The sequence below is a fragment of the Perca flavescens genome, chromosome 23 (assembly GCF_004354835.1).
Source record: "Perca flavescens isolate YP-PL-M2 chromosome 23, PFLA_1.0, whole genome shotgun sequence".
Lineage (NCBI taxonomy): Eukaryota > Metazoa > Chordata > Actinopteri > Perciformes > Percidae > Perca > Perca flavescens.
The window spans coordinates 8605435-8625425 of record NC_041353.1 but is presented as its reverse complement, the minus strand read 5'-3'; the positions used below and the strand labels follow the sequence as shown (position 1 = coordinate 8625425).

The 19991-nt window shown below is 42.7% G+C and overlaps 1 protein-coding gene across 9 annotated transcripts in view; it reads left to right on the top strand.

Moving 5' to 3' along the window:
* Positions 1-16270, top strand: part of kmt2e (lysine (K)-specific methyltransferase 2E) — a 29304-nt gene extending 13034 nt beyond the window's left edge. Inside the window, exons 3-25 of one of the 9 annotated variants that reach the window (XM_028571380.1) lie at positions 1115-1226; positions 1918-2147; positions 2307-2446; positions 2985-3166; positions 3270-3308; positions 3410-3610; positions 3726-3856; positions 4070-4187; positions 4303-4412; positions 4548-4800; positions 5905-6003; positions 8308-8445; positions 9016-9198; positions 9475-9801; positions 10037-10360; positions 10655-10805; positions 10982-11208; positions 11295-11351; positions 12225-12767; positions 13123-13388; positions 13554-13633; positions 13885-13964; positions 14107-16270. In XM_028571380.1, coding sequence (XP_028427181.1) covers positions 1115-1226; positions 1918-2147; positions 2307-2446; positions 2985-3166; positions 3270-3308; positions 3410-3610; positions 3726-3856; positions 4070-4187; positions 4303-4412; positions 4548-4800; positions 5905-6003; positions 8308-8445; positions 9016-9198; positions 9475-9801; positions 10037-10360; positions 10655-10805; positions 10982-11208; positions 11295-11351; positions 12225-12767; positions 13123-13388; positions 13554-13633; positions 13885-13964; positions 14107-15153 — 5038 coding nt within the window. In that variant the 3' untranslated portion in view covers positions 15154-16270. Of the gene's footprint in view, positions 1-1111; positions 1227-1917; positions 2148-2306; positions 2447-2984; positions 3167-3269; positions 3309-3409; positions 3611-3725; positions 3857-4069; positions 4188-4302; positions 4413-4547; positions 4801-5904; positions 6004-8307; positions 8446-9015; positions 9199-9474; positions 9802-10036; positions 10361-10654; positions 10806-10981; positions 11209-11294; positions 11352-12224; positions 12768-13122; positions 13389-13553; positions 13634-13884; positions 13965-14106 lie in introns of all 9 variants that reach the window. The other 8 variants (XM_028571383.1, XM_028571381.1, XM_028571379.1 and 5 more) reach the window with 8 other exon arrangements.
* Positions 16271-19991: the final 3721 nt, after the last annotated feature.

Genomic DNA, 19991 nt, shown 5'->3' with positions numbered 1-19991 from the left:
CAAACGGGCTCTCCCCTTAACTGCATTGTGATCCTGGCGAAAGTGGATGTACTGGTTTGGTATGAATACAAGGTTGTGTGCGTGTTGTTTTGTGTGGGTGAGAGACACCATGTTTGTAATAATTGCCTTGTAGATCTGGGTTCAGAGGTACAATTGTCATTTATTTTGACATGTATTATTATTTGTCTGACGCTCAGGCCTGAGTTTTCCATCCACGGTGGCGTGACGGTCAGTGGTGGAAGAAGTATTCAGATTTTACCTAAGTAAAACGCAGGAAATCTCCATATTTGAGAGGCTAAAAACAGCATTTTCTGCAATTTTTGTCTGAAAAATGACTAACCATTAATCAATTATTAAAATAGATGCCAATTATTTTTCTGTTGATAATCGATAGGTCGACCGATCGTTGCAGCTCCAAAGTAAAAGAATTATCAGTAAATTTTACTTTAAGTATCTAAAGCAAAATGGCCCATTTAACAGATATATAGTAACGTGACATACGTTTGTATTTGAAAGAAAAACATCTCGTACACAAATTTTTATGCATGTATTCCCTAATCTTTACTTTTGTATTGTGAAATAACATATATTTGGGTTATTTAACCATGTGAGAAGAACTACACAGTGCTTTTTTTTATCAGTCACAAGCCAAAAAGGCTGGAAACCACTGGTTTGATTTGTAATGTGTGGCATTTTCTAAGCTTATTACATATATATTTGTGTAAAACCTTAAAGTCTAATTCTAGTCTAGTAATCTAGTAATTATGACTGCCTGATAAATGTAATGATGTTAACAGTCTAATATTTACCTGAAATGGAGAATAGTAGAGGCGTAAAGTAGCATTAAATGGATATACAGTTACGTTCCACCACTGGTTGTGCATTGGCTTTCAAATGCCCCAGCCCCCCTGATCTACACAGTGTTACTGTCTATGTTCTTGCCACTGTACCTCCGTGTCACCACCAGTAGCTACCCTGCTTCCCTGCTAAGCTTGCTGTTGCACACACACTTCCTCACACTGTTGGAGGGAAACAATTTATCTGTGTAACATTGTTATCGGAGTTTTAGAGTGTACAGTAATGTTTGTTCTTTGTTTGTGTTGCTGCTCAGCAGACCAGAATCGGTGGAGGCCAGCCCTGTGGTGGTGGAAAAGTCCAGCTACCCACACCAGATCTACAGCAGCAGTTCTCACCATTCCCACAGTTACATTGGCCTGCCTTACGCTGTGAGTACACACACTGTTCTTTCCTTCCCTATTACAAATAAACTACACACCTTTAGCCCAAGCCTCTCTGTTAATCATTGAGTGCAACATGAATACCCCCCCATTACGGCTGACGTAGAACATTGACTTGTAATAAACTGGTTTGCTCAATCTTGGTGATATAGGAAATTAAAGCTCAATGGGGTAGGTTGTTCAGGTGATCGGCAAAAAATTAATCAGCAACTATTTTGATAATCTATTAATTGTTTAAGCAAACATGGCAAAGATTTGATAGTCCCAGCTTCTCAAGTGTGAGAAATTGCTGCTTTTCCTTGTTTTGCATTATAGTATATGTACTATTTTTATAGTAAATTTGATCTTTTTGTTTTGGGCAAAACAAGACACTCGATGACATCAACTTCGGCTTAAGGAAATTGTGACGGGTGTTTACTGTTTAAAAAGATATTGTCCGATTGATCGAAAGTGAAAATAATTCGTAGTGCAGCCGTATAGGAAACATTTACTATATTATTCACTGTATTTCCATAATACAACACTAATAAAACACCATCAGGATTTAAGTTGTTATTCCGCTGGTCCTTACCTTCACTAATGCTGCACATTTTGGTGATTTTGCTTTGTGAATTATCACCATACTAAACTGTTATTTACCTACACCACATAACGCCCCTATCTGCCATCCTTTCATCAGGATCATAACTATGGGGCGCGGCCCCCACCCACTCCACCGGCCTCCCCGCCCCCCTCCATGTTGATCCGACAAGGAGAGGGGGGGTTGTTTGTTCCAGGGGGCCAGGACGAAGCATCCAGGGGTACCACGCTCAGCACCTCGGAGGATGGCAGCTACGGGGCTGACATCACCCGCTGCATCTGTGGCTTCACCCACGATGACGGCTACATGATCTGCTGTGACAAGTGCAGGTAAGAGCCCAGTTGACACGTTGTCATTTTACCAGATCTTTTCCATGATCTTAAGTAGTTGATGACTCAAACGTTTGTGGCCCAAAGTTGTCGTTAACATTGACTTCAAACTGTGATTTAAAAGCTTGTTAAAATCCTTTTGTTAAAATTATTTTCTAGTGCCTGGCAGCATATAGACTGCATGGGCATCGACAGGCAGAACATTCCTGAGACCTACCTGTGTGAACGCTGCCAACCACGACACCTAGATAGAGAGAGGGCCATCCTGCTGCAGACCAGGAAACGAGAATGTTTGTCTGGTAAGCATGACTACACTGATGGATATATAGGCTATAGTCTTTATAAATATTGCTTTTAGACCTTAATCCTTTAGTTTACCTTTTTGAAAATCTCAACAGAGTAACAATGTATTGACACAAAATTGGATAAAACACCGAGTAGGTTGTTGTTTTGAGAGCTGCATCACCCACTGCATGTAGTAAGGTATTTCTAACGTTTTCTATGAAGGCTTAAGATAGATCTTTTAGTTCTGCTTTTACTGGCCTCCTTGCTGCAGTAAATGGCCATATTGTTAGTAAATCCAGCAGGTTGTAGTCAGGATGCATCCTCCATCCCCGCAAGTCAGGCCAATTTCACTCAGCCTGAGCCTGGGACACACTGACACCTGCTGGACAAGAAGCAAACTCCTTTTCTAATCTGTGTTGTAACATACCTCATCTTCTATTATTGTAACATGGCTAGCTCTTTTTTTGTTGTTGCCTGCAGCAGCTGTAGCTCTTTATAGCTTTGTTCAGTACTCCCTTCTATTAACTCAAATGGATTTGTTTGCTTTTTCAGATGGGGACACCAGTGCTACAGAGAGTGGAGATGAGGTGCCGCTAGAGCTCTACTCCACCTTCCAACACACGCCTACCACCATCACCCTAACTACTGGGCGCCTTGGCAATAAGCAGACTGATAAAAAACGCAAAAAGAGTGGTGATAAAGAGCCTCCAGCATCCTCTGCCCGAGCTAAGAAGGTCAGGTTTGACTAATTAATTCATAATGAACCGGGTCAAAGCACATTATGTATTATATGCTTGAACTTCAATTAACATTAAAGTTTCAATTTCTTTTTGCCAGGCCTTCCGAGAGGGATCCAGAAAATCCTCCAGAGTGAAGGTAAACTCACAGAGCCATTGTGTTCAGAGTCCTGTAGTCTTCCGTCAAAACTTGAGCCACATGTACCTACAACTATCCTGTTTTTTTTTTTTTTTTCTCAGGGTGCAGCTCCAGAGCAGGAGCCGACAGATCACCTGTCCCTGTGGGAGAACAAGATCAAGACGTGGATGGAGCGCTATGAGGAGGCCAGCAGCAATCAGTACAGTGAGGACGTCCAGGTCCTGTTGCGTGTTAAAGAGCAAGGAGATGGCAAGAGCCTGGCATACAACACGCACCCCGCTTCTTTCAAACCGCCCGTGGAGGTAAGTAAAGTCAGATGTCCAAACTCAACCACCCTTAAAATCTTTTAGTGTAGTAATTGAATGTGTAGCCTGCCCCAGATCTGTACTCACGTCTGACTGTCCCTCTCTCTTTCAGAGCCAAGTTCAGAAGAACAAGAAGATCCTCAAGGCGGTGCGAGACTTGGCCCCAGACTCCCTCATCATTGAGTACAGGGGAAAGTTCATGCTTCGACAGCAGTTTGAAGCCAATGGGTACTTCTTTAAGAGGTCAGGATGCTAGTCACTTATCAAAAGGATATCTCCTTGGAGTTCTTTTTTATGATTTGTAAATTGAATATTACTGCATTTTCTTTTATGCAGGTCAAACTAATTGGCGTGGGGACTTGGGATGGATAGCTATGCATTGTAGTTCATTACAGTGTGGTGTTTTTAATGTGAATTATTAACACATGTATTGACCTTATTTGTTTCCCTCTTTAGGCCATACCCATTTGTGTTATTTTATTCTAAATTTGACGGACTGGAGATGTGTGTGGACGCACGCAGCTTTGGCAACGAGGCCCGCTTCATCCGTCGCTCCTGCACCCCTAATTCTGAAGTAGGTAAACCTCCCAAAAAACGGAATGACTAGATTAATTTTAATTAAGCCAGCCCTTGCTTTCTGCATCCATCAATGATTTGTCTTCGCTAATGTTTTGCTTAACCATCCCCAGGTGCGGCACGTCATTGAGGATGGCATGCTGCATTTATACATCTACTCATTGAGGCCAATCACCAAAGGCACAGAGATCACCATTGGTTTTGATTATGACTATGGCAGCTGGTGAGTTATAAGGAGTGAACTTAGCAAGTAGCATGCAGAACCACAGTAGCACGGCAAGATCATATCGCCTTCTAACTTCATATTTTGCTTTCTCTTCTTTGTGTGTGTCTTTCTCTTCTCTTTTAATATTTACAGTAAATACAAGGTGGACTGTGCCTGTGTGAAGGGGAACCAGGAGTGCCCGGTGCTCAAGCACAACCTAGAACCCACAGAGAACCTGGGCTCTGGGGGGCGGCGACGAGGGAGCCGCAAGGACAAGGAGACGGTCCGGGAGGACCTGGGCCAGAACCAGAACATGGGTTTGGACGGCGAGGGGAAGAGCAAGAGCGTAGGCGACGGCAAACAGAGGAAACTCTCTCCTCTCCGCCTCTCCATCTCAAACAACCAGGCAAGATTACACTTTTATGAACATCACACTTAATGCACCCAATCACCCTCATCTCATCCTTTAATCACATGTTACATGTTTAGACTTTGTCTACTATAGCATATTTTTTTGTTAACATACATTTACCCTTATGGTCAGTGCATGCAATTTTTTTTTTGCTCTTTGTTAAATGTTTTGTGCATGTGTTTTCCATTGTTAGTCGCTCTACTTTTCCCATCATCCCTTTATGCATTCACCTTTGCCCCCCAACTAATAATTTTGACAGCATAATTCAAATTTACTGTCCCTGCACGACACTTTTGCAATACACTTTTGTGCAACTTGTCTGGCAGAGATGTGTTGCAGTGTATTACCCTTTTGTGCAACACACTCAGAGAATGGCGTTTCTCTCGGATGTGTTATCAGCAACAGGATTTCTCGTCTGTCGTCCGTTCCAGAAAAGCAATTTTCACTAGCCATGACCAAGCCAAATTGTTATAAATTAGGTTCATTCAGCAGTTTGAAATCAGAGAAATGTTGTTAGTGTCAAAGTATATTTAATAAAATGTGGTGCTCGATCATTCAGCACTCAGTCCAGTGTGTCACATAGCTTAAGACTGTGGTTTTACCCCCAAATGTTTTGCCGAGTTGTGTCACAGCTCAAAGGAAGAAGGCGAGATGAGACGTCCCGACAGGAGATAGAATGGTCTTAAAGACATCGCTATTACAACCCTATGTTCACACTGAAGGCAGGGCAGAGTATGTCAGTTGCTAAATGGTTCATTCTGTAAGAGGGTGCTGGGACAGCATGGAGTGTGCTCACAGTGGAACACATACTATGAGGTGCATATGCAGATTCATTAACCATCATTTATGAACAACCGGATACTGTGTGAGACCAAAGACAAATTCTGAGCATGTGTGTTTTGTGCACAGACTGACCTCCATTTAAAAAAAAAAAGAAAAAAATGTTACTTCCCTGTATATTTCAGGTTACCCCTGCCCCTCTCCCTCCTCCCTCACCCCACCTCTCCTCCCCTCTTACCTGTCTCCCTATAGTCTGTAGCCAGACTAACTGATCAGCCGTGATAAAGCGCCATACCCCCCTCTCCCCTCCTCTTACAGGATCCTGAGTTATATGAGGATCTAGAAGACAAAAACTCCATTAGCAATGAAGTAGAGATGGAGTCAGAGGAGCAGATTGCAGAGAGGAGGAGGAAGATGGTAAGTGTGTCAAGCTAGGGGCTACAGCGGGTTTTTTTTTTTTTTTTTTTGCCATGCAGCCACCCAGCAGAAAGAGTGAAAATAAATATAAGCCTGTCCCCTGTTGCTCCCGGTGTGGTGGACCTAACTATTTGTCTGCTATTGGGGCTGTGGCTTGGATAGGAGCAGCTGTCCTCTACCTCCCTTCCATTAAACTTCACTCCTCTTCATCACTTATCTGCTGCTGGTGCTCCCACCTCTTTCAGTGCCCTTGTTTGTGTTTTGCTCATTTGTTTTTTCTCCCTCCTGCAGCTTTGGCCTCCCTCTACTTCACAGCACTTAGGCTATGTGCTTGTCAGTTATTACACAGTGACATTTATTTCCCTCATTTGTTGCCATTTTTTCTCCTGCATATTAGAAAATAAATAGGCCTCCAGTGCCAAATGCCTGTTTACAACACCTCCTGTCAGTGGGATGTGGCATGTTGTGTCATCATGCCAGCTGAAACTATCCCCCAGTGTGCATTATAGTTTGAGTATAGCTCTCCTCTCACCTTCATTGCGCCTAGAAGTTTTAAATGGCCAATTACTGGTTCAAGCACTTTTTATTTTCTTTTTTTTCCCCCTGCCAAATAGCCTTATGTCCCTGAGAGATGGGATCAAGCACACATACACACAGGCGAGCATGGTGCACTACACACACACTCTGGAAATTACCCTGCAGTCAGCTTCATTTCACACGGTGGACCAAGGTGTAAAGTGCTGACTCATCTTTGGCCAAAATACAGTTCTGCTAATCGGCCAGAGAGGGATAGATAGTTGAAGAGAGGGAGGGGGTGGCAGAGAGAGAGAGGGCTTCAGAGGGTAGAGCCTTGTTGCCAGGGCCATATTGACTTTGGAGGATCCAATAGGCTGGTTTCTATGAAATGTGGCCCAGGAGAGAGCTCTGCCGCTGGGTCAAAGAAGTGTGCATTCACAAACTGACGATCACAAGCGTAGTAGGTGCATGTGAGTGTTGTAAATCTATCCCGTGACGAGGTGCGGGGGAGATAACGTGTGTTGGCATGATATTTTCCCTACTTAAACAATAGTCCCTATTGTTTTAAAAGGCACCCTGGATCATCCTGGTTTGCCTGTGTCGAAAATTTTGGTTTACAAGTGGCATTTTGTGCCTAGTAGTGCCTCAAGTCTGCGTTCTACCTGGCTGCGAAACAAATTGGGGATAATAAAGTTGTTTTTAGGTCCATCTATTAGCTATACCTGCTTATCCTTGAGGGTTGTAGGGGACCTGTAGCCAATCACAGCTGACATTGGGTGAGACCCCTTGACAGGGTCGCCAGTCAATCAGTGCTGACAGAGATTAACCAATTAACCTAATTTTCCTCCCCTTGGACTGTGGGAGGAAACCAGAGCACCTGGAGGAAACCCACGCAGGCACAGGGAGAACACGAGAACGCACAGAAAAGGCCCCAGGTTCGCAGGTTCAAACCAAGTGTGAGGCTGCTGTGAGGCGACAGTGCTAACCACTGCACCACCGCAGGTTGTTTTTAGGTGATTGGTGCACATGTGTTTTTTTTTTTTTTTTTTTTTTTTTGCAGCAAAACAATAAACAACCTTTGGCCATATTTCTTTTTTTTTTTTTTTTTGCCAGAGTCCCATGTGCACGTGTGTGTTGTTTTGTTTCATAAACTGTATTAAAAAAAAATTGTGCGCCAACTAGTGTAATCTTCTGATTGGTTGGTGGGTTGAAGCAGCAGTAACCTTGTGAGAATTTTGGTGCTAAATTTCAGATACTTTCAGAATTTTGCCATGGGTGTGTTTGGTCTCCAAAACTCAAAATAGGGCATGTTTCAGAGAGTGCAATCTAGGACCACCGTTTTGGACTGAAGACTACAGATTTTAACATTTTCCCCTCGTCACAGACAGCCTAAATTTGCAGTTTAAAGAGGCCTTAACGAGCTTGTATTGTTATATAATAGAGAGGTTGTTATAAGGATGAAAACCCTTGAAGTGGTGTGGCAGGTGTGAACCTCAACAATGTAAAACATCAGCTATTTGATAAAATAGTCCTAACCTAGATGTCATTAGGAGTTAAATTATTTGGCAGTTTTGTGGTGTCATTAGAGCCTTCCTGAAGTAGCCTCATAGTTACCAGTATCCTCAATAGTAGGTAATTACAAAGTCCAACACCTACGGTACCTGACACAGGCCTATTTTGTACCACCAGAAGATCAGCGAGTGTCTAGCCCTGTCCAGTGTTTGTGAAGCCTTGTTTAAGGGGGACATGTCTCTTCTAAACTGGGCTGTCTCTTTATTGAACATTCAGGCCAACCCAGCGGAGCAGTCCCATCTCCCTGTCGGGGCGGCTTCCAGCTGGAAGGGACTGATACACAAGGAGGTAAACTTTCATAGCCAACCCTACTCCACCCATCTACCAGCCTCCCCATCCCCAAATCTCCCAGAGGTGACTGACTTACAAGCGTACTAACTGTCCCATCTTTACAGACACCTGTCTTTAGCCTGATCTCTCAGCAATATGTCTGTTGTTTCAGTATGTTATGTGGTACGAATATCTTTTCATAGGGGTGTTCTGACTGAAGGTAGCTCTTTGTTTGGTTTTTTTTGGTGGAGGTAGAGCTGGGGTTATTTGTGGCACAAACATGCATATAGGAACACATTAGACATGCAACCTCCTGGTTTGTCAGGGTTTAATTGTAAAGCTCTTTGTCCGTTAAGGTAGAAAAGCGCTATATAAATATAGACCATTTACATCCTCACATTTTTCTGTTGCTCCTGCCTGACCATCTCTCTGGTTTGTTTCTCTTATTGTGAAAGCAAGGGGTCACTTTTACACCTTTTCTTTCACTCTGCACTTTGCAAAGCTAGATCGGCTTTTGCTGTGTAGTACACTATAACCCGTTGTCTCGCTACCTCTGGGGCTATGTGGGATAGTAGTACTCCATGGACTAATGTCTCTGCTCCCTCTTCCTGTCCCATCACCCCTCCTCCAAACCCCGCGCCTATCTCTCTGCAGACAAGAGAAGAAAGGAAGATGGAGGCCATCCTGCAAGCCTTTGCCCGAATGGAGAAGAGGGAGAAACGTAGAGAGCAGGCCCTGGAAAGAATCGGCAGCGTCAAGACAGACGGGGGCCGCAGTGACATCAAGGACGAGCATCCAGCCACACCAGAGATGGTAGATTCTCCAGTTGTCATGCAGGTGAGCGCATGGAGACAAAAAAAACCCTCTTGTTTTGTGTTCTTTTGAAAGCTTTAGCAATAGCCTGCAGAAGCCACTTTTTGGTGTTCTACCAGCATGCCCCCAAACAAAGTACTTTCACAATTTATCTTTTATTAGATTTTCTAGAGAGACAAAACCCCACTGCATATGAGCGATAAAGCACTTGTAAATGACAGTGATATACATATACATATATATTTGTTTATTTTTACTTTTGCATAATTTTAATGGATACAAACACTGTCTTTCTCATAGCCACTTCTGGAGGTGAAAGAGGAGCCGGGATTAAAGCCGGCCAAGGTCAAAAGCTCAAGGAACAGGAAAAGTTTCTCAAGGAACCGCACGCACATCGGCCAACAGCGCCGGCGAGCTCGCACCATCAGCACCTGTTCTGACTTGGCCCCTGGCTCTCCGACTGAGTCTTTGGAGCCTCTGACCAATGAAGCCCCTGAAGGAGAGACTCCCACTGCACCAGAGCCGGAGTCCATCCCTGCCGAAGCACCAGACAGCAGCCCTCCGCACAGCAGCTCACCTGAACCTGACCGAAACCGCAATGGGAGCAAGAACTTCAAAACTAAAAAGGTCCGTCCATAGCAATGTTTCTGCATGGCCAACAGCATGTCACCATTACTGAGCAGTTGTGTGGTTGTTTGACACCTATACTTTCTTTTGTCTTATATCAGGGTCTTGCAACTTTGCTTTTAAAATTGAGCTACTTGTAAACAAAAACGTTTTAATAGCTAGTTTGTTTTGGCAAATGTACACATCATATGTAAACATCATATTAAACCAATTTATTGTACGGGAAACCCTACAGATCTTCTTAAACTCTTTTCAACAGCACTTTGTGAGTGAGTGGGTGGGAGAGAAGCAGCAGGACAGTGGTGCAGTGCGAACCCCGGAGCCGGCCCCAGAGCGACCGCTGAGAATAAGCAGTGACCCTGAAGTACTCGCCACACAGCTGAATGCCCTACCAGGCATGGCCTGCTCTCCACAGGTCTACAGCACGCCCAAACACTACGTCCGCTTCTCGTCCCCATTCCTGGCAAACCGCAGCCCCTCCACTCCTGGAGTTCCCACTGGGAGAAGGCGTTCCAGAGAACTGCCAGAAACACCGCCAACCACTGGCTCCTGCAAGAAGGTACAGAGGTCCTGCTTTAGAAATATGCCCATTTGGCTTTGATGCCAATGGACATTTTTTTACATCCAGCCAGTTTTGGAACCTCATATGGTTCTTTCCTGAGATTAGAAATTATTAAGTTCTCCCAAGTAGACACTGCCTTTCCCATCCATCTTTAGCTGAAGTGTAACTGTGTCGCTTGTAAAGTTTCCTGCAATGAGGAAGGAAATTTCACTATTATCAGGAGAGACTAAGTCTATCAGTACTTAGCTGCTTCCATTGTTGAGTTACTGAACCTTTTACTCTTTCTTACAGCGATGGTTGAAGCAAGCTCTAGAGGAGGAGGGCTCCACCAGCCCAGCCAGACGACCGAGCCTCCTCATGCCCAGTGAGGGTCCTCTCAGCCCCCTCGTTAATGGAGACTCTGACAGCCCTCTACCCTACAATGGTACCTGCTCACTACCAGGTAGGTAGCCAGCACTCAGTCTGGTGCAACATTAACTTGTCTGACCACACAAAACTCGACACACTCTAATACGTTTTTCACACCACGTTGTACCAATAACTACATCAACATAAGAAGTGCAAAAACTATATTTGATGAATGTTCAGCTAAAGCACACACCAAATTTCTTCCCACAGAGTTGCCCACACCTTTGAAAAAGCGGCGCTTGAGTCCGTTAGATGCCTGTATGTCCGAGAGCTCGACACCCTACGGCTCCCCTTGTGCCACGCCCACCAGGTCAGACCCATTGGAGACACCCACAACACCCATCTTACTGGCTACTCCTCCACGTCCCCGAACCGAGGAGCCAAGTACAGAGCCCCTGTTCAGCACCCCAACGCAGACACTTAATGCCCTTCAGGAGGTAAGGCTGTCCATATGGAAATTCTATGGAGATTGGTTTACATGAGAAAAAGAACTGCAGTGACTGAGTTTGTTCTTGTTACACAGAGTGAATCTTCAGTGGAAAGCTCCCCAGAGGTCAGCCGGAAACCCAGTGTGCAAGAGGTGAGTGAAGGACAAAGCAAAGATTGATTTTTCTTGTTTTTTTTTTTTTTTTTTCTCACAAAGGTTAGGGTTCAATGATTATCAGATTTAATTGTTGATCAGGTCAACAACTTAATTAGTATTTCCAATTTTTTATTCATCAGTAGAGATCATAATATATTTTTTAAATTTAAAATAATGACTATTCTAGCAAATGTATTTATTTTGAGTAATTTTAATAACACAAAATTTCAACCATTATTTAAAAGTTACTACTAAGGTTGTCATGATAACAACATTTTAAACTTTGATTCAATGCTAGTATTAAAAAAAGATACTCAATACCTCTGGCGATACCACAGCAAAAAAAAAAAAAAAAGTCCTGTGCAAACAAAATGTATTACAAACGTCACACAGTGCCGGTACAAAAAAGTTCCTTCTAGATGGCAGAAGGGTACTTAACATAAACAGTTTGAGTTTCTCAGAGATATCGAGTTACACCTGAATGCACCAAAAAGTCCCGTCCGAGCCTAACGCGCTTTACCGTCCGTTTGATGACATAACTTATGTGGAAGGCAAAATGTTGTCACATCGTGACTTCAGGGAAGCTGGAGCATTTTCCAGTTCTGTTGTTTTTCCCAGTCATCTCCGACTCCGGCTGTGGCCATGGTTTCTCGAAAATTGCAACTGCAGGCCACCGGTCATTACGTCAACAAGACGGAATATTGTCGTTCTCATAATACATAGATATATAATTTTTTTTATCAAAGATTATACCAGTATTGTTGTGAACAATATTATATGGCACACCCCTAATGGAGATGGTGTAAGGTTTTAAATGCAAATACTTTATTATGACAGTCCCCTGACGTTGATTCCTCCCTCTTTTCCTAGGCCGATCGCCCCCCTTCGTTGGTCTCCTCTCCCAGTGCCAGGGCTCCCAGTATAGATGGACTCCCGACAGAAGCCAAGGTGTCAGTTCCTGAGAGTCCACAGCCTCCAGCTGCTGAGTCTGTGGACTGTGGAGAGGACAGGGCAGACGGTGTGGTTGTAGAGGGCAGTGAGGCTTCCTCATCTGCAGAAACCTGTGCTTCCTCTTTTCCTGGCTGGATAAAAAGCCCAGACAGAGGCCCGACTGGACCAGCTGGCCTGAACTTCTCTCCAGTCAATTCAAACTTAAGGGACCTCACCCCCTCACACACCCTGGAGCCTCTGGTAGCTCCCTTCAGGCCTGAGGCTGCAGCTGGGGCTGCAGCTGGGTCCACCGCAGGAACAGTGTCATTGGTTGCCTCCCAGGCCCCCTTCAATGAAGGCCAGGGGCAGCTCTTTTACCCCTGCTCTGAGGAGGGAAGCACACTTGCCTTCTCACGCTCACTGAATGGGGATGGCTCTGGCGAAGGAGGAGGGTCAGCGCAGAACCCCCCACAAAAGAAAAAGGTGAGTGAGCAGTGCTAAACAGAATGTGTGTTAGGAAAGGATGCAATATATTGTGAGATAATTAAGAAAATCAAGAATAACTAATAGAATTTACCATTTACTACTGTACATAAGTACAGTGATGTTAATGAGTACAGTTACACTGACTGTACAGGTGTATGGGGCATCGTTGTCTAGGCCTGTTTTCTGTCCCATCCTTTCTTGGCCATGTGGATTTATTTGATCTCAAGAGATGCATTGACTCACACTGCTCTTTGTGTGAGTTACTGTCCAAATGCTGCCCTCTACTGGTTTAACACAAGACATGGTCTCTGTTCATAAATGACATTGAGGTTCTGGTTCTGCATCTCCCCAGGTTTCCCTGCTAGAATACAGGAAACGTCAGCGCGAAGCTCGTCGCAGCGGCTCCAAGACCGAGTGCAGCTCTCCTGTTTCCACCTTGCCACCTTTGACTGTGGACGCCTTCCCTGTTGCGCTAGAGACAACCAGTGAACCTCCTCTACCCCCTGCTCCCACTCCTCTCTGCAACACCAACACCACCACGGTAAAAGAGCCCCAGACAAGTGAGGAGGCAGAGGCGCCTGGAGAGAAAGGGGAGAAAGAAGGAGGGGAGGGACAGTGGTATGTGCTTTTAAACGTACTTCTACTTAAAAAGATTAGGAACCTTTTGCTATTAGTCAGTTGTCATTCATGTTAGCTTATCTAGTATGTACTGTACCACTTAATGTGTTAAACTACTAGGAATTAGATTGTGATGATCCCAATGTTTTTCTCAATGTTTTTTAGGACGTCGTCCACTTCTGTAGAGCAGGCCCGAGAACGCAGCTACCACAGAGCTCTGCTGCTCAGCAAAGACAAAGACACAGGTGAGAATGACTCTCAATCATCTGCATTAAAGGAATAGTTTGACATTTTGGGACAAATGCTTATTTGCTTTCTTGCCGAGAGTTGGATGAGAATAAATACCACTCTCAAATCTGTCTGTTTAATGTAAAGCTGTAGCCAAGGAAATAGTTATCTTAGTATAAAGACTGAAAGCAGTGGGAAGCAACCAGGATGTTTTTTTTATTATTTTTAATTAGCATTAACCTTTTTTACTTGTTTGCCCTCTTTTTAGATGGTGAGACAGAAGGTGGAGATACACCTGCACTGAGAGATTGCCCATCTCCAAGTCTTCAAAAGACCCCAACCCACACAGTAAGTCAACATTACCCACATGAAGAAGATTGGTCTCATCTCAACAAGTTATCAACAAGCGTCTGACTCTCTCTCTCTCTCTCTCTCTCTCTCTCTCTCTCTCTCTCTCTCTCTCTCTCTCTCTCTCTCTCTCCCCTCACAGCCCTGCTCCCCTGGTCCTCTTGCCCAGCCTCCCAGCCGGCCAGCGAAGGAGGAAGACGCTGACAGTCAGCCTCGGACGCCAAATCCGACCAACCAGCCACCGAGCAAGCCTGCAGCACCCAAGCCGGCCCCTTTGACCCCCACAAAGCTGCATCCCACCCCGTTACCCTCCTCCCCTGTCCACTACCCTGGACCCTCCCTCCTCCACTCTCCCAAACCTCAGCCCCAGGGCTCTCCCTACCGCAGCCAAAGGGCGCTGTTCTCTGCTCAGCCTCAAAACCAACCCCAGCAGCCCCAGGTTCAGACTGGCCCAGCTCCTTTCCCCCAGTATAACACACAGGGTGCCCCACCACCACCTCCCCCTCCTCCACCAGCACCACCGGCCTCCACAGCATATTTTCCCAGCCAGAGCCCCTCACCTGCCGGACCTTTTCCTGGTTTTAAACCTGCTGTCACACCCCCTTATCCTCCTGGTTCTCAGCCCTTGATGCAGACTATTCCCCACAGCATGCACTATCAGAGCTCAGCTGCTCCACCGCCGCCTCCTCCTCCGCCCCCACACCCGCTGCCCGGCCCCACCCTGCTGCACGTCAACCTGCAGCCTCCTCCCATTCAGCAGCACCAGCTCATGCTGACCACCGCCCCTCCTCCACCTCCTCCCCCACAGGGCCAGACCTCCCAGCAGCAGCAGCAGCAGCAGCAGTCCCCTGCTGGCAGCACCCTGCTGTCGCTCACCCCTCCTCCGCCTCCTCCTCCGCCTCCCCCCGCCCCCTCGACCAGCGCCACGATGCAGCCCCACCATTTTCAGAACTTAGGGGCTTTTCAGCCGGCGTTGTTGCACCCAGGTGCCGCCACTAACCCTTCGGGGGCTCCATCGACGTACCCCCCACCCCTTCAGCAGACTGGACTGCCTCCACCTCCCCCTCCTCCCCAACAGACTCAACAAGGCCAGGCCGCTGCCTCCCAGATGCCTTCTGGGACTCGTGGAGCTCCTGCGTCCTCGACCCCCTTCCACAGCTCGGGGTACCTGAGCACAGGGTGGCACTGACCGCCCTCTCTGCTGACAGCCCCCGGCATCCCCTGAGAACTCGGCTCGAGAGGGGCTTGTATCATAAGCTGTAGATATGTTTTCTATATACCTGAACACATGGCCAGTGGAAAAACAGCTGATTGTGGGATAAATGGATGCTTTTTAAAAAAAAAAATCAAAAAAAATAACATGGACAGAAAAATCTAGAAAAAAGGACTGTAAAATGATCTTCTAGACAAACTGTATGAATCTGAAGATGGACAATCTCCCCGGTGCTCATAGCCCCTCTCTCTGGCCTCCGTTAGTTTTTATATATCCTTCATGTGATGGAGCGGAAAGATCTTGTTCTGTGTCTTGTTTGGACTCCCGTTGTAAGGCCCCGCACTTTTGTTTATCAATGGACATTCCAGCCTATATGCCCCCCCCTTCCTTCCTCCCCCTCTTCCTTCTTTGTCACTTATTCCTTTTACTTCCAATTCTCTCGTCTGTTGTTGGCTCTCTACACCATTTATTTGTTTTAATCTAGTGGCTCATTATAGCAAAGATAAAGCTTTTTGTATAGAGAAAAAAACACTTATTTTTTTTATTCCTCTGTCTAACAACAAATATCTGTTCACCGCTGCAGATTCAGAAAAGACCCATTTCTGGGAGCCTGCCTCACCACTTTGGGAGGTTGCACACACTGTGTGTGTGTGTGTGTGTGTGTGTGTGTGTGTGTGTGTGTGTGTGCCTGTGTGGGTGTGAAAGAGTATGTCTGCTTAAAGGAGGAAAGTGTGTGTGCGATTTCTTGTAATGAGTGCTTGTAGTCTTCTGAGGTAGGCAAAGTGGTCTCGGCCACAGGTAGAACGTTAGCGGTTTATTTTTGAATATCAATGGTTATTTGTAGAAAATGTAATTTAATGTATAGGTGGTTACTCCAGCTTTCACCAGGAACCGGTTGTAAATATTTGCTTCTTTTCTTTTCTATGCTTGTACAATTTGCTCCCATCCATTTTTGAAATATTGTTGTAAATATGAACGCTCTTCTTTGCAAAGCTGAATGTTTCTGTGACTGTAGCATTACTTTTATTTTATTTTTTTTTCCCCCCTCTCTGGACTTTTCAACTTTGTCTTTTTATTATTATTTGTGTGCGTGTGTGTATGTTGGGAGAGACTCACAGACACTGCACTGGTTGGCTATTTTCATGGTTCATTATAATAAATCACTGTAATGACAGTTTTATACAACTTGTCTTGTCATGTGTCTCTGGGAGAATTTGGGCTGCTGACGGCTTCTTTGATGACTATCCGCTCAGCTTTCTACCTTCAGGAAAGAAGACGGGAAAAATTCAAGGATGGCAAAAAGCTTCTGCTTCAGAGATTTACCTGTTTGATAACAGCATATTGTAGTTGATATCTGTACTACTCTTGGTTAATTTGTTGGGCAATTGCAATTACAGTACTAGGCACAGCCCAGGAAGCACATGTACATCCATAAAATAAAGTGCACAAAAATCACACAAATAACTGCTATCTCATTGAACATGAGTAAGAAAAACCATTTCTTGTCTGAGTGAATTTAAAGAATTATTTATTTTTCAATTATGAAAATGTAAGGTATCTGCCTTGGAAAGTTGGTTCATTGCATAATATAGGGCAAGGATACATCAAAGTAAAGAATCTAAACAATAACCGAAAAAAGGGCAGGAGAAAGCATTTTAAAAACAGCTGACACTGAATGTTGGGGAAAAAAAACTGAATTACAAATATGTGAATACTTCACAGAACATGGTCAAGGTTGGAGCTTCAAATTACCTCGTTGGAGCTGAAATAATTGTTTTGATCATTGATTAATCATTTTTACAATGTCCAAGGGGTCTTAAAGAGCGACAATAAAGGCTTTTTAAAAGAATTAAAACTATTTTCTAAGGTAATGCATTTTGTAACTTATTTTTCAATATGTATTTGTCCAAAAAGGGTGTTTGCTAAAGTTTGTAAATGTAATCATTGTGTAGGCGCATGGTGTGATTCTGAGTAGTTTATTTATGGAATCCTGCTAGATCCTGCTGTTTTGCATATCTTAATCATTTTTTCTTTGTTTATGGCATACTATACTATAACTTTTTTATGGCATATTATACTATGATTTTTTGACCTACTACTTTACTACTCATTCTATATGATGATATTTTTAAGGCATACCATACTATGACTTTTTATGATATACTATGTATTTTTATGGCATGCTATTATGACTCTGTTGACATGCTATACTATTGCTGTGTCTGAAATCCTGTACTTATTCTTGCCAATTTGAGTTCAAATTACATATGTGAATGAAGTATGGCCAAATGCAGTGCACTACGACTACCAGAATGCTGCACTCAAAACGTCAAGTGTGGAACGCTGGACACCAGGACACTACTCGACCTCAATAGTCGCCATATGGAACGGAAGCTACGGGGCCACCGACGTAATTTTAAACTTGTGAATATGTCGGGCGAGAAAGCTGCAGCGGTTGCGATTGCAACGGCGAACACAAAACTATTAAACATTTACACAGTAAGATAGTGAGAAAACAAGCAGGTATATATTTGGCGGGCAAACACAGATAATGCTCCGCCGACTGCAGTTTACCATTAAAAAGAAGAGTAATTTCCTGTCAGTGCATAACAGCCATGCATGATTTTAGAGTAGATAACATTACCCTGTCAAAATGTATGCAATAAACAAATGAGTACATAGTGTACACAGTGTACGACATGTAAGTGTACTCACGGAAGTATCCCAATTGAGACACCTTTTGACCTTTTCGACGTACTATACTACAACTTTTTCAATATACTATACTAGGACTTTTTAATCCCTTTTTTCGACATACTATACTACGACTTTTTTTGATATTCTATACTATGACGTTTTTCGACATACTATTCTATGACGTTTTTAACACTTTTTTCGACATATGCTGCATTCCAGGCAACCCGTAACTCGTGTTTTCACAACCTTCTACCCATGAAAGTGGAACAGCAGTCAAACCCGTAACTTACTACTTGTGAACTCATACCAGATCGTTGTACTCCCAGTTACAGTTTTTGACGTCACACTTTTTATTCACCTTTATCGACATACTATGCTATGACTTTTTTTAAACTTTTGTCGACATGACTTTTTTTATTATTTAAAAAAGAAAATTTCAACTATAAGCCATAGCTATAAGCTATACTATGACTTTTTTTGACATATTTATACTATAAGTTTTTATTACTATTTCGACATACTATACTATGACTTTTTTATCACTTTTTTCGACATGCTATACTTTGACTTTTTTTGACATACTTATACTATAAGTTTTTATTACTATTTCGACATACTATACTATGACTTTTTTATAATTTTTTTTCGACGCACTATACTATGACTTTTTTTTTACTTTTTTCGCAGGCTATACTATGACTTTTTTGGAAATGCCGTACTATAACTTGTTTAACACTTTTTTTGATATACTATACTATGACTTTTTATTCACACTTTTCGTCATAGTGTCATAATATAGTATTTCCAAAAACGTCATGACTTTTTTGGACATACTATACTGTGACTTATTTAACACTTTTTTCAACATACTATACTATAACGTTTTTCAACATACTATACTATGACTTTTTTCGACATACTATACTATGACTTTTTTCAACATACTATATTACGGCTTTTTATTTATATTTTTCGACATGCTGTACTATGATTTTTTTTCGACATACTATACTATTACTTTTTATTACTATTTTGACATACTATAACTATGGCTTTTTTATCACTGTATTCGACATACTATAGAATGACTTTTTTATCACTTTTTTCGACATACTATACTATGGCTTTTTTATCACTTTTTTCGACATACTATACTATGGCTTTATTATCACTATATTTGACATACTATACTATGGCTTTTTATCACTTTATTCGACATACTATACTATGGCTTTTTATGACTTTATTCGACATACTATACTATGGCTTTTTAATCACTTTTTTCGACATACTATACTATGACTTTTTATGACTTTATTTGACATACTATACTATGGCTTTTTGATCACTTTTTTCGACATACTATGACTTTTTTATCACTTTATTCGACATACTATATAATGGTTTTTTTCGACATACTATACTATGGCTTAATTATCACTATATTTGACATGCTATACTATGGCTTTTTGATCACTTTTTTCGACATACTATACTATGACTTTATTATCACTTTATTCGACATACTATACATGGCTTTATTATCACTTTATTCGACATACTATACTATGGCTTTTTTATCACTTTTTTCGACATACTATACTATGGCTTTTTTATCACTTTATTCAACATACTATACTATGACTTTTTTATAATTTTTTTTCGACACACTATACTATGACTTTTTTTTAACTTTTTTCGCAGGCTATACTATGACTTTTTTGGAAATGCCGTACTATAACTTGTTTAACACTTTTTTTGATATACTATACGATGACTTTTTATTCACACTTTTCGTCATAGTGTTAAAAAAGTCATAGTATAGTATTTCCAAAAACGTCATGACTTTTTTGGACATACTATACTGTGACTTATTTAACACTTTTTTTCAACATACTATACTATGACTTTTTATTACTATTTCGACATACTATAACTATGGCTTTTTTGTCACTGTATTCGACATACTATAGAATTACTTTTTTATCACTTTTTTCGACATACTATACTATGGCTTTTTATGACTTTATTCGACATACTATACTATGGCTTTTTAATCACTTTTTTCGACATACTATACTATGACTTTTTATGACTTTATTTGACATACTATACTA